The following is a 15,541-nucleotide window of genomic DNA, read 5'->3' on the forward strand; positions in this document are numbered from 1 at the left end:
GGGCGCTCAAACGCAATAAATGCGCATGTAGAAAAACAAAACAAAAAACAGGCAAAGGCAAGGCAAAAAACAATTCAAAATAACAATACTTTTGTTATATTTTGATAAATTACTGGAGTTTTCTTGTTTTTGTTTGGAATGCATTTAAGACACTTCTAATATTCAGAAAAATAATTCAAAAAAATACTAAACAAAGGACATGTATTTTACCATTTCCATAAATTAATGAAATGTTTGCATAGAATAATAACAACATTGATGACATCAGAAATTCCCGGGTCCAGATTTTCCGTACAGAAAAAAACATCAGGTAAGGAAAAAAGAGAATCATTAAAACTTTGTGTAACCAATTGTGAAAATCAGTCCAACATATTTTTATCTGGTTGCAACTGTAAAAGAGATATTCTAACGTTTCAGTTTCAGATGAACAGAACATGCATGGTTCCGATTGAAATTTAAATCTTTTATGTAAAAAATCTCCAACAGGGTAAATTTTAGATATTATTTTAAAATGCGTTTCTTTCATTTTAGGTGGATGTGGGTACTTTGTGTATAAAGAAAAGAGTTACTAATTTATTGTGGCATTTTTTTTATCTTTTAGGGGAATATCATTAATTTTCCGCTCTAAAAATTGTGGTTTGGTTGCATTGTATTGTAGTATGTTATGAATAAGATTGAGTGAAGGTGTGGGAATTGCTTTACAGACTTTGTTATAACAGTTACTAGAATCCTTCATTTTGTATTTAGTTACAAACTCATTGTATGATAACAGCCTTCCATCAGTGCGCATCAAGTCATAGACAAATCACACACCATTATCATACCATTCAGACATAAACAAGGATTTCTTGTTTACAGTTATAAATCTGTTTTTCCATAAAACAGTGTTGTGAGGGAAGAAGTTATGAGTGAAAAGCATCTTCCCAAATTCTAAGGCATGCTTGTAAAAGTTTGATGGTTTCATTGGCATTTTTGATAGATTATAATCGCATTTCAACAAAAACTCCAGTCCCCTGACTTTCTCAAAGAGTTTGTTTGGGATATGATACCACATAGAATGAGGCTGGGAAATACAATCTTTTAACCATTTCATTCTAAACGCTACAATTTGTGATTTAAGGTCTAAAGCTTTTAAGCCGCCATTTTTATAATCTCTGACCAGTTTTGGTTTTCATATATAGTGAGTCTTATTTTTCCAAATAGATTTAAGGAGAATAGAATTAGACAACTTGATGTTTTTTGGGGATGTACATGATGAGTGGCAGGGATACACAAGTCTTGAAAAAACCTCCGCTTTGGATAATAGAATGCGGCCAAATATTGATAAGCCAAGTCCCAACCAATGATTTCATGTTTTCTATATTGTTTTTAGTCTGGGAGTAATATTTACACTTTCTCTATCGTTACTGTTTTTTGTTATTATTAGACCAAAATATTTCACTTCACTTTTTACATGTATGTTTTCAATATTACCTGCATTGCAGGTATGTATAGGTAAAATTTCACATTTCTTTTAGATTTAGGGTAAGGCCAGATGCACTTGAAAAAGAAAGTATTTTATTGAGAACAATAGGTACCATATATTCTAATGAGTCGAAGGCCTTAAAAAATAGGATAAGACTTTCCTGGGGAATAATTTGGTTGTAATCTAATATATCTAAGATTAAGCGAGTGTGGTGATGAGTATTCGCGAAGGCACTAAAGGAACATTCCGCTGCATTTTTCGCATTAAGATGACCTAAAACCGGGTCCTGTTCAAAAACCGCTGGATCTGGACTGCTCAAACCTGGATTAGTCTAAGGTGGACTCTGGGCGCAAAATGCGATAAAAATCAATCTATTTCACATTTTCACAAATCAGAAACTGGGTTTAATGTGTTCTTTACTATCTAATGCATAATTTAATCCAGGTTTGAGCAGTCCAGGTCCAGTGGTTTTTGAACAGGACCTGGCCTGAAGTGGACTCAGTGCGTAAAATGCGATAAAAATCAACCTTTTTGACATTTTCACAAATCAGAGGAAGGTTTCACAAATCAGAAACTGGGTTTAATGTGTTCTTTAGTATCTAATGCAAAATTTAATCCACGTTTGAGCAGTCCAGGTCCAGCGGTTTTTGAACAGGACCCGGTTTTAGGTGATCTTAATGCGAAAAATGCAGCAGAATGTTCCTTTAGTGCCCTCGCGAATCGGAAGCTGTGCATCGGAAGCTAACTTCAGCGTCTTTTGATAACAATTTTTTTTGTCAATGCATTCATTGAATGCCTCAAACATTTCTCTGATGTCATTCCAAAAGTGTTTATTGAACTCAGCTGTAAGTCCATCAGGTCCCGGTGATTTACCACTGTATCAAGCTCATCAATGGTAAGTTCAGATTCCGTGAGATCTCTGAATGTTTTGTCTATTTTAGGGACTTTATCATAAATTAACCTTTCAAACAAGGGTTGTGTGTTTTGACTTGAATGTTGAGTAAATATTTTTATAGACGTTAGTGATATAATCCTTAATATTGTTTTGGTCTTCTACTAGAGAGTTTTCAAATCTATAATTTAGTGATAGAATTTTTCCTTTGTCTACGTTTTTCCAAGTTAAAAAAGTAAGTCGAATTTTTTTCTGCATCTTCCATCCACTTTGCCTTAGAACGAATAAATGCTCATTTTGCTCTTTCGGTATAGAGTTCATCCTATTTAGATTGTGTTAATATCATTGACATTCTCCTAACTCAGTTGAGTTAAATTACACATTGTGTTTAATTTGGACATGATCTGTTCTTGTCTTTTTTTCCTAGCCAAAAGTTTTCCTTCTACAATCACAGTTTTTCTGATATTAAATTGTAACCACTCCCATCTGTTAATAGGAGACAGGTATTGTATTTCTTTTATTTCAGGAATAAGTGGTTTTGAATTGAATTTCCTGTGGGATGCTTCAGTTTTTGGTGGATTTATTTCAGGGGAAAGAGCCAAAATGAAAGCAACTTGGTCAGTAAAAAGGAGAGTGGGAGATATTACAGTTCAAATTTGAAGATGATTACTGATTACTTGTTACTAACCAGTAATCTATCCTTCAGCGCTGAGAGCGTTGAGAGTTATTCCAGGTGTGTTGAAGATTATTTGGATTTTTCCTACGCCAAATATCGATAAGGTCAAGAGAGCTAGAAAATTCAGAAATGATTTTATTGAAACGAGGAGAGTTATGTTGAGTTGGGCATCTATCATGGTTTTCATCTGGTACTACATTAAAATCACCTGCAACAATAACCTTGTCAGTTGCATACATCTGTTTCCAGTTGATTATCATATGATAAATAATCTCTGTTTTTTTGTCCTATTATTAAAACCATAAATTTGAACAAGAATATATTTAGTGTCGTCCACCTCAATGTTAACCATTAGCCAATGACCTTCTGTGTCACTTTTATGATCAACAATTTTACCATCAAAATGATGTAAGAAAATCGCCACTCCTGCTGAACGAGGACTTCCAGGAGATAAATAAATGTTTCCACTGCCCCACTAAGATTTCCAAAAATCAAAATCTTCTTCACTACTGTGTGTCTCTTGAAAGAAAAAACAGTTAACCTTAACTTGTGCCTTGCAGTAAAGAAAAATTGCCTTGCGCTTTGTTACAACCACGAACATTTAAAGATAACAAAGAAAGAACGATAAAGAATAACTAGAGAGCAATTAACTCCGTAAAGGGCTGTAATGCAGTTTCACATTTTTTAATCGGTTTCCTCAAAGCTGTAAAAACATTCAACACAATAACATACCAACTTTGGATTTATTTTCTCTCTTCTCCTTAAGGAAGATGTCTTTGCCCATCCAGTCTAGATAAAGTAGTGTTGGTTTCATGCTGTGACCTGATGACCATCGATGACCATCGATGACCGTGTAGCCGTCCTTTAAAAAGGCCTCGAGTCCTTTCTTCCTCGCCTCCATCACTCTCGGCCAAAGACGCTGACGAGTCTCCCTGTCTTCTTTGCAAAAGTCTTCTTTGAAGTGAATATTCAGATCTTTTTTTGACATTCTCCAGACTTGGTCTCGAACAATTCTCATTCCATACTGGATAGAGGACCACAACAGTCAAATTGAAATAGATACGCCATTAAATTATTGAATAAATGTGTTTTTTTTAAATTGTCATTAAATAAATAAAAAATTGGTAATCAATGAATCAAATTGGAAAGCAACAAATACTTTAAATGAACGTGGCAAGAAAATATTAAAATAGCCAAAGCACATTTAAATATTTCATAATAACTTATTTCATTATTTCATGGTCCAGCATGGGCTGGATTTGTTTTTAAACAATTGTGACACTGAAGTTGCTTTACAAACATGAAACTCTGCTTTCACTTCATTTTATCATTAATTCTAATTATTTGCAAGACGGAGCAGTAAAAAAAAAAAAAAGTTGATGTAAAAGCTAAAAAAAAAGGTGGCATCTGACGACAACTCTGTGACATTACTGGGAACAATGGAAAATCCTTGTTAGTAGATTGATTAACAAATTTTTTTAAATCCTTAAAAATGGCAGCATCTGTAACCCTTGTGCTATCCTAGGCACTTTAACATTGGGAGTGGGGTCATCTAGACCCACTAGACAGTGCTCTGAACCTTTTTTCTTCAATGATTTGTGATCTTCACTGGTGTCCATGGATTACATGAAATCTTTCCACCTTTATCCACCTTTGTCATGGTAGGGAGAACACGTCAATGTAAGGGTGGGGTCATCTAAGATAGCACAAGGGTTAAATATTGCATCATCTATATAGTTGTGTTCATAAAAGGTTGCCTGGATTTCGAAGAAGGGGAAAAAAGCAACCATGTGTTGAGAATTCATGAACACAACAGCTGTTTTTAACCTGACCTGATTTCAGATTAATAAAAATTTAAGACTGACTGAAGCAGATCATTCACCAAAGCAAAGACATTTAAATTATCTTCCTTTAAAGAAATACATGTTGTCCAACATTTCCACTTGCAGGAAGTCAGCATGGGGTTGGAGAAAAAGTGTAGAAATGTTTTATATGTCAATGGTAGAAACACACTTCCTCTAAAAACAACACATAATAGCGGCCGTCCTAGTGATCTTTTTCACAACTTCCTGTTTCCAGTTTTGGCTCAATAGTTCTCCATGGTCTATTGCTGCTCTCACAGCCGTCACACATGCCTCACGCATGTGAGACAAACCTCCAGGTCTCTTCTGATTTGGGTTTTTGTGTCTTGTCGATGTGGAAGATCCCTTTCTTTTGTGACTTTTCTTTAAATCACGACCGAAACCCAAACCAACATTTATTGGAATAAATAAATATTTAACAGGTGATTTAAATGACAGAAAGTAGTAATTGTCTGTTTTATCAAAGAAACTTAGAAAAGCTGTTTTAATTTCCCAAAAAGTAAAAAAGCATTAAATCAATGTGGATTTAACAGACTGTTATTGCTGCTTATGTGGATGAATTTAAATCATAACTTTATTTTAACAGTAATTTGATTATTTTGACAGTAAAGAAAACAGTGGTAGTCTGCTGGTTAGTGACTGGTTGAAGGGTTGCTGGTTCAAGACCAGGGACTAGATTACAGAAATACCCAGCAGTGTTTACCACAAGAATGGCTTCATCGTTCCATATAGGAATGTGGAATGTTAGTTTGTGAACTGAGTGTACTTGACAGTATTCCTGTATCAATAAAGGTTCAAACATATTTTTCAAATAATTGACGTTATTAAATAAATATCTTATCAATAAGTGTCTTAAATAGTCAAAGATTGCCTTATTTTTTTTAATCATCCTTGTAACAGCAATTTAAAACTGTATTATAACTGTTTTGGTCTTTTAACATTAATTTCATTAGTTTAAATGCTTAAACCTGTACATATTTAATAAAAGGTGTTGCTAATGGCTGACAGTGACTGCAGGGAATCACAGAGACCACATTTCATTCAAACTTGTGTTTTTATCGAAGTGCAAATGGAAGTAATGTGGGATTTTCCATAGAGTTGGCACATGTCTCATCACATATTCTGGCTTTATTTCCTATATTAAATATATGGGGGCTTTAAAATGACATCCATGTTGAGGTAAAACCGTTAAATGAAAGAGTTTTACCTGAAATACATTTTGATGTGGTGCATCGAACAAACCTGATGTAGATTTAGTTAGGCTGAATCCCCAAAACAAATATGAATGAACTTTTATTTCTTGTTTTATGCCGTAATTCATGTCTGACATTCTACTGCTAGGTTCTGAAAAATGAAAACGATTATTAAAGTGTAGAATAAAAAAAGAAAAAGTATTTTGCAATGAATATTGTATCACTATATACCTGAACTTAAGTGACAAATGAGGCTCTTGTACATAATATGGGTTTAAAATCTATAGGACAATCTCCTTTCTGTGCCTTTGTCGACGTTCAGTCTACATTTTTTCTACAGGTCATTTCCTCCGGTGGGTTAAAGGTGACGGCTTGTCTGAAGACTTTCCCTCACTACATCCTAACCCCTAAACCACATCTGGATTTTAATGCAGTTCGGACACATGCACATTTTTAAAAAATACATTTTTAATATAACCCTGCAACCCTTTTTTAAAGTAAAAACCTAATAAATATGGCCATTTTTTACGTAGACAATTTATGAATCCAGTGTCTTCCGATGATGAAAACTTAATATAATATAAAAAATGAATGCACATTTTTTTCATCTGAACACCCCCAAAAATCTAGTGCACTAACTAAGCAGGGAGTCAGTGGTGAAGGATTGGGATGTTCCATCAGAGCTTTTCACATGACACGCTTGAGAAAGCACATTAAACCCACACTGAGACAGCAGCAAGCGGTAAACTTTACTTTTAATTTAAAAAACAAAAAGCAACAGTCAAGCAAACAGTGGAACCACTAAGTACTGTTCCATTCAACAAAACTAGCTGAAAATGAAAAGAATAACTAAAAACCACACAAATGAGACGTTCTGATTTGTAATAAATTACCCAAAAAAGAAATATGAAACATGCGTCTACCTCTGCTTTACACAGGAGATGTTGAAACTCCAATCCTCAAAATTTAAGACACCTGAGAATATAAATATTTGTATTTTTTTTTTTGTTTTTTAAAAAAGCTTGTTGCAGCAAGTATTTAGTTCCAAAGATCCACCCATTTATTTCAACTAAAGCTTTGATTAAAAGGATCTCAACAATTACATAAAAATTTGCATTCTCTAGAAAAAAAAGGTTAACACTTTGTACAATGTGCATATCTGAATTAGTGTGGTTGCAAGAATTTCCTCTAAAAAAAAACAATCATAAAATAAAATAAACTTTTTTGGAATGAATATTTCAGTCATCTCCACTGTGTTCAATTTATCAGGATTTTTTTTTTTTCAATGCCCATTTTCACTTCCTGAAAAAAGGAAAAAGCTACAAACTGTTAGTAACTAAAGATCAAGGAGGGAAACACAAAGAATTCTGCTACTGCACAGGTAGTTAGGATGTTGCATATTGAGGTCAAGGGGCAAAGAACAGAGCAAGCTCTGTGACCCAAGCCCGGTCCATGGCTTATGGCTTTCTGATAGACAGAGACTGGATGGTGTCTGTACAGAAACTGTGAGGTATGTGCTTGTGATGCAGCATTGAAAGCTGCTTCCATCATTTTCACGGACGTGAACTTCTGCGTTTGAAACCAGCAAAAACAAGGCATAGTTGCTTTGCTTCCTTCTGCTGACATAGTCCATGTTCAAGGTCACTGCCAGCAGCAACCAGAAACGGTGAGAAGATGTGTACTGAATCTCGAAAACATCGTACTCGCCTCCCTTAAAATGAATCCAACAGCAAAGTGTTTAAGGAGGAATACTGATGCACTTGATCCATTATCCCAGTGGAGAAGAAAAAAAAAAACAGCAAAACAAAACATGTTACACAAGAGGACAGCTACGTAAATACTTAAGCTAACTGCATAAAACAACAACTACCCGGTTTGTCTACGTTTTCCCAAAGCAAAAGGTCTTTAAAAACAAGTCAGCAAAGTTCCACAGTGCTCGCAGTAACAGTGCAAACCATTACACTCCTCAGCCAAATCAGTCATTCAGGAAAAGAATTGAAAAAGCGCCACATTGCACGAGACTGTGTAACCACCCAGTATAACCTACAATATGACTGTAAACATGCTGTCAAGCAGTAATAACATCGTTTAAGGCTTGGAGAGTCCTGGAGAAGTGTTGCCTGCTGAGATGGATGTACGGAAATGAGCCAAACGGTGGGAAAGAGGGAGAGAAGCTTCATCAAACCGGCACACATTGTGCTGCTTGGCTCTACGTGAAGCAGAATAGCCTGAGTACTTTTACTTTGAAGGCAGCAGGCTGGAAAGAAATCACGCTAAAGCCACATCATAGCACCACTCCCTTGATTCACCAATTCAACTGTTTTTTTTAAATAGTATGAAAGCACATACACACTTCTACTTCTGCTGCTAGCCACAGAGAGAAGAGGGAAGAAAATGCATCATTTCTTACAGGCAATGCCTTCCTATCAAGTCTGCCACTCCTAATTAAAAGGACTAAAACCCATCTCTTTCTTGCTGCTAGCAACATTATCATCTTCTCTACATTAAAAGCTTAAAGCTCATATACATTTGCAACAATATTAGACATAATACTGCAGCGTATTATGTATCAGCATTTTATGATAAGTCATCTTGCCTTAAGATCGGCGTGCAAACTGCTTCTCTACAGTTACGTTCGGACTACTTTCCGGCCAAAAAAACAAATATATCAAATGAAAAATCTGAATAGAGATGAGTACTAGTATAATAATGAATAATAATAAACCAAGACAAACAGAAAACTAAATTTAAAAAAAGCTCGACTAGTTAAAAATCACAAGGGGTTTCACTGTAAATATATGGTAGTAAAGAGCACAAAAAACTAAACTTACAAACCAAATGATCCTTTCAAAAGAAAACTGTGAACATTTCCTGTGAGACAACGAGGTCATGTTTAGAAATTGATGCATTTTTGGATGATTTCACGTGTAGAAAAAAGTCTCTTGAACAGATCTGCGCTATGATAAACCTGCAGTTAACAGTGAGGTACTCTGTGATCAGCTTTGGGTTAACATGAATAAAATTAAAATCATCCTTTAAAGAACATTGTGTTTTTAGGAATGTTTCAGGTTAAATACCATGACTTAAAAAGCAATGCATTTTCTGATTTAATTCTATGATTTTTTTTTTAGTATTTCCTGACAGCCTGTAGTTAATCTATTGTTTCCAAAATACATAGAATCTGGAACTGATGTAGTTTGAAGTTTTTCTGGTTTTCATTTCTTTCTTATTTATATAACAAGAACGCACAATAGGTCAGAAATGGAGTGAAAGAAGCTCCTAAAATGTTCGGTTGAGCAGCTGTACTGGGATTTCAGGTGTGAGCCGGGGAAAAAGGTTCAGCTTAGTGACGCCTCAGGAGATGAAGGCGCGTCGAGCGCTGCTACATTTCCCACCTGATGCAGGTTTTTTTTTTTTTTTTTTTGGGGGGGGGGGGGGGGGGGGTTGCAAAACAGTCAGCATTGAGGAACAGCTGTATGCAAATTTGCAGCCTTTGTATAAAGAAAGAAGAGGGTTAGCTTTTGCCCACGAGAGAAGAGCAATAAAAACACTGAGGGGACTTTATAGGGGACACAGATAGCTAAAAGTGTATTTTTGTACTTGTATTCTTTTGGGAAAAATCCTAATATTATATAAAAAAAAAGGTGAGTTTGACCCTCAGTCCTACTTCAGTGTCCACTTTGGGAAGAATGCTTTGATCCATATGCAGCTTGGAGATGCAGGTTTAGGTAGGAGGAGCTTGAATTCCCAGTCCTTGGGTCCAGAGAGACTTTCCCAAACAGTCCTAACTATATTGAAAAGTGGTCATATGACTCATCTGTGAAAGTGTGCGGGTGAAATTACTGCCCTGACACCTTGAGCCAACTGCTCAGTTGGGGATTTTATGGAAAACTTTAATCTAAGGTGGCGGCCTACACTTCTGGGAACCTTTGCACACCACGACTCAGCAAACGCCAACCCTTCACACCAGGCTCAGCTAAGAATCGCCAGGCGCGCCCCGGTTTTGCTTCAGCATGTGGGGCTTGAAGTTGGGATGGCGGTGGGCGTGCTTCTTCAGGTGGTCGCTGCGCATGAAGCGCTTGCTGCACAGAGGACACGCGAAGCGCTTCTCTCCGGTGTGAGTGCGGGTGTGGCGGGTGAGTTCGTCCGAGCGGGCAAACTTCTTCTCGCAGTCAGGCCAGGTGCATGGAAAGGGCCTCTCACCTGCAACATGACAAACAAGGCCATCAGATTGCTGAGTCACCTGTCACATTCAGGAGAACATCCATGAACTCTGCAATGTCATCAGTCCTCTTACACATTTACACCACACTTCTCTTAATATTTTATTTATCTTGGATGCTTTTTCTTATTTTTTTTTTTTACTGATGTGAGTGCAACCAACGAACTCTTCATTCTATCCATCTTTACCAATTTCATTACTTGAATTTGGCCTTGTGACCACAAAGTTTAAGCATTATAAAAATAATTTAATACTGCAACCAGAAATTACAAAACACAGAAACACCAAACTCATTTCTGAAATGCAACATATTAATTAGAATTAAAAAAAAAACAAAAAAATCAACAGAGTTTAGAACAAAATATTCTTGACACTGTTTTTAAAATCTTATCAACTGTGCCATCAACTATACTGTGAACTCAAACACAAAGAAATACAAAACATTTCCAATATGTCGGAAATTGTATTTTAATTCAAGTCATTTAGTGAATTGCACAAGGAAAATCGGCCGTAGTTGAAATAGTGTTGCAACCAAGTTTGTTTGGAAAAAAAAATGCTGCATTTGCTGTATGTCATACTTACAGCAATAGGATTGGATTTATCAGAACAACAAAACATCAATAAGAACTTTAGAACCATTGACATGAAAAAATAAGCATATTTAGGCTTATTCATCTTTTGTTACAATATCAGAGTAACTTAATAACTTAATTCTGTGATGGGGCTTTATTGCATGTAAAATGTCTTTACTTTGTCGTTAGTTTGTTTAGTTATAATAATATACATTTTTCACAATTGGACAGCGTCATTCTTCATTTTTTTTACGCCCAGTAAATGGAGTGGTGACCAACTGTAGTGCTCATTTTAAAGCTTCTTCACATTTAATTTTGACATTTGGCAGAACAGAACAAAAGTCTGGCTTTAATCTGATCTAGTTGGCTATCATTCAAAAAACTGACCTTATAACTGCATAAATGTTAGCCGCTGCAACACTACAAAAACATGTTTAAAAAAACAACAAAAAAGCTGTGTAGTTGTAAAAGCACCTGCTAATGGTACATCCACTGCATGCTTTTCCCACGCACACTCACATTCCATCCACACTCATTTCACGCCACCTGCCATCAACAAGTTTCAAAATCACAGGATCATTAATACAACGTTTTCCTTTCACAGTAGAAAACTTTGTTTTTTCTTTCCTACAGCGCGCATTCATTTAAATCCTGTTAATGAAGGCTGATGCAGACAAGAAGCCGTATTTATAGACTATAGGTGGGCGGGGTCACAATACCAGCGCTGCGTGATTGGACCCTTTCCTTATGCCACAATAGGGGGATAAAACTGATGTTTGAAGAGGTGATCACTCAAACGGGATTTGTTTTCAAATGCGAAAGATACCAACAGACGACAGGCCAAGTGCTTATGTTGTTACACCGCCGCGTGCCCTAGGTGGCCGACCCCTTGCATTAGATTCATGAAATATATCGATCAGGTCATGACAAGTGGAGCTTATTACTTGAAAGGGGTTGGAAATAAGTGAATTGATATAATCCCACCCAACTAAATTAGATCTTTTTTTTTTTACATAATTTCCTTAATCTAGTTTTTCTCAGATTAAGCACATATTATATGTCGAGTCACAAAATGGAGAGTTTGAAGACTATCATCAGAACAAATTTCTTACATCATTTCAGTAAACATCAATTTGTATATATTATGTCAACCCATTATTCATCTCAACACAATGGCAGAGCTAATATATTTGGGGGGGGGGGGGGGGGGGTCAAAAAGTTTTATTTATTGTATTGATTTTTTTTCTTAATCTTTATCAATAATGATCCCAAAGCTTTTTCCCTGGGAGCAAAAGCCCCCTTTTGCCCCCCCGTTTAGCTCCGCTCCTGTTAATACACCTTGCCGATAGAAGTTTTTCAAAATGTTTACATGTCGAAAGTTGGACAAAATTATTCAAACGACAATTTATTTACTTTAAAAAAAAGACCTGAACACATTCTTGTGCTTAATTTCCTGTATTAAGTTAGACAGAAAATATTTTCGATTCAGTCTTAAGGCTGAAAAAAAAAAATCTAGTTTGAAACTAAAATCCTTGGATTACCACCCTGAACATGTCTTTTTTAAAATGCTCAACCTTTGACCTCTAACACTGGACAAGCATAGTGACTTTATGACGTCCATCACAAAGCCAGGCTAAACTGTTGCTGCAGCCCGCTGTGGGCGTTCCTCCACGATCCTGCTTTTAATCCACGTGCGCCTGCTCAGTGATGCTGCGGCCCGACCACTAAAACTGGCAAGTCAGCACAAAAAAAGCCACTTTTAACTTCAATGGGGGGCGTCCTGTAACGTAGGGCAGGGTCGGCCTGTTAGGAGCTGAGCAGATGGTGTAGAGTGCCGCCACGGTACGTGCAGTCCCGTACAGTGAGCGGCGAGAGAACATTGTGTTCAGCTGAAAGACGCCCAAAATGTAAAGACGCAGATGGGATCAGACATGGCTTCTGCCAGCGCCGCCTCTGATCAATGATTCAAACTGAGAAAAACGCGAGCAACAGGAGATGGAGCCCCCGTCCTGCACTTGCTGCTTCTTCCTTCTTCTTTTTTTTTTAATTTAAGGTTTCGTCTTACGTTCATTTCATATGCAAATCCGGCGGGTTGGAAGACTTTCGTCACGGGTTTTAACGTCCAGCCCCGTTCTTTTGTTAGTTTACTTCTTTGTCAGAATCAGAAGAGAGTTCAGTTGGTTTTGGGTTTCTAACGTTGAGTCTATATTATGTGTCCATATTTTAGCCCCCCCAAAATACGACAATGTTCAAATAGTTGACAAGAATCCAAAAGTAGGGAAAATTACAATAAAAAAATAAAGCGTGAGGTACTAAAACGACATGTGAAGCAGGTTTATGTAACCAAACGGCTGCTTTCCGTACCTGTGTGGGTCCGGATGTGCGCCTTCAGGTGGGACGATTTCCCGTAAACTCTGTCGCATCCGTCAAAAGTGCACTGGTGTCGCTTCCCCGGGGACCGCGGCAGCCCGGCTCCCCCAGCGGAGCCCCACTGCTGCTGTCCCGGGACCGGCGTGGCGGAGGGGGTCATTGTCGGGGTAGTGGGGTCAGACAACGTGGTGTAGCCGCTCTCGCCGCCGCACGAGGAGTTGCTGCTCTCCGAGTAGGCTGACATGGGCCGAAACTTGCTGTGCAGGTCGGTGAGGATGCTAGCGACCGTCATCAGGTTGGTCCCTTCCAGCTTCAGCGTCTCCCGCACTTCCCTGTCCTCGTTGGACCCGTCGGGCTCCCCGAAGGAAAGGCCCGGCGCGGCAGGCTGGCTCACGGGGGCCACCGGGGTGGGTCTGTGCAGAACTGGACCGCTAGATATGGACACCAGACACTCGGCGGCGAAATAATCAGGCGACGTAGCCAGCGACATGTTAGCCAAAACCGAGAAGAGGTGAAAAGGTAGAAAAAATATCACCACAAGGGGCTAACTCGAACTCTTGACTTGGACCTCGTTGTGTGTTCGTCAAGCTCGACGAAAAACCCGGTTTCAACTAAGTCCTTTTACCGCCATAAACGTCTTAGTAGTCTTGGTGTTGCTGAGAAAAACAAACAGAATACTTAAGAAAGAATACAAATTAAAATAAAAGAAACCGGGCTAAAAAGTGCTGCTAAAGCTACGGGGGGGAAAAAAACGTGGGCTCCCCGCTCGTCCGCCGCCTCATTGTGTCTCCGAGAAAGCCGGTCAAACCCACGCCCCCCTGGTCCGGATTCAAGGTGCGTTCAGGAAAACTCGTTTAAAGAAATCATTTGAAACTTGTAATATAATTCCTGTAATCCGTTTATTAAGAGTGGTTACTTACTTCCTTAAAAGTTCATGGAATAATGTAGTAAATTAAAAAAATACGTTTGTTTATTACGAAACACAAGCATGTATGATTTAAACTCAAAGTGCATGTTTGAAAAATATATCGTCCTTATCAGTTTTGAAAAATAACTGTTTTAATAATTTAATATATAAAATACAATCTCTTTCTGTAATTTAATTAAACTGACTCCAGAATTATTTAGTACATTGATGTTTAAGTCTGAAACCAACACTTTTTGGTTAAATAAATTAACCGTATACGATTATGTCCATGTTCGTGAATGCAGCATGAACCGGCGGCACGCACAGCACGGGCGTGGACCGCGGTGGCGGGTGCATGCATGGTGGAAAGTAGGTGGCACTGTATGGCAGTTTAATGATGGTGGAAGGAGATAAGGATGAAGAATCCCGCTGTGGATTTCTGTTCCTTACACACAAAGAGCCTAAAGAAGGTGGTCCAATCTGAGTCAATCTCAAAATTAAAGAAGACATTTTCTATTATTAGTTGTTTCTATTTTTTTGTCCTTTGTGAACTTTGTAATCAGGTCATAACTGGTTAACCTATTGGGGCGCAGTGGTTTATCGATTGTGGTCATGCATGTGTGTCTGTGGCTGTGCAGTTAAATCTAAACAATGTGTATTGCTGAGTAATAGATTTCCCTGTTTCCATATTATGCTGAACAATGCTATAGTTTTACAGAATTCAAATGCTTTTGTGTAAATAAAAAATATATATAATAAATATAGTGGCCCTTATTTTGACTTTTTCAGCTTTTTTTCTTTTAAACTGTGTTGAAAGCAGTAACACGATTAGCTGTAAAATAAATGTTCTACTGAGTTTTGCACAAGTAAATATGGAGAAAAAGTTCCTATTCTGCATGGGATTGAATAACACTCTAAAATAGTTTTTTTTTTATCATGGAATTCCATAGAGGTATAAATATTACCATTAAATAGTTCATAATAGGATCATGAGCTCTAGAGAAATAAATCATTAGTCACTAGTTGAATCCAAGAATCTGTATGGGGAATGAAATAACTGGTCACATGGTTCAGTTGCAGATGTTCATGGATTTTGGTAGGAATCTATTCACTCCTTTACCTTATTCAATTCAATTTTATTTGTATAGCCCAAATTCACAACAACAGTCGTCTCAGTGGACTTTGTACCGGTAATTGTAAGGTGCATATTCAATCAAAAAGGATCATAAATGCATAGAATTCAATAGGATAATACCAAAACTTTAACTAAAAAGACTAAACTAAACTGGCATCCCTGCCCTCTGACCCCCCTTCACAGTAAGGAAAAACTGCTAAAAAATGGATACTTATATTAAAAAGTCCTGTTCCTGCAGGAGAGGCCA

General features: G+C 37.4%; 1 protein-coding gene across 1 annotated transcript; it reads right to left on the minus strand.

The window, feature by feature from the left end:
* Window positions 1–6,823: 6,823 nt before the first annotated feature.
* Window positions 6,824–14,047, minus strand: zgc:153115 (Krueppel-like factor 13). Its single transcript, XM_004078890.5, has 2 exons — window positions 13,247–14,047; window positions 6,824–10,291 (listed from the first exon to the last, which is right to left on the minus strand). The coding sequence occupies exons 1-2, from the start codon at window positions 13,740–13,742 to the stop codon at window positions 10,065–10,067; spliced, it is 723 nt and encodes a 240-aa protein (XP_004078938.1). The 5' UTR covers window positions 13,743–14,047; the 3' UTR covers window positions 6,824–10,064.
* Window positions 14,048–15,541: the final 1,494 nt, after the last annotated feature.

Source organism: Oryzias latipes, chromosome 17 (genome assembly GCF_053564925.1).
Source record: "Oryzias latipes strain Hd-rR chromosome 17, Olatipes_Hd-rR_3.1".
In the NCBI taxonomy this organism is placed as follows: domain Eukaryota; kingdom Metazoa; phylum Chordata; class Actinopteri; order Beloniformes; family Adrianichthyidae; genus Oryzias; species Oryzias latipes.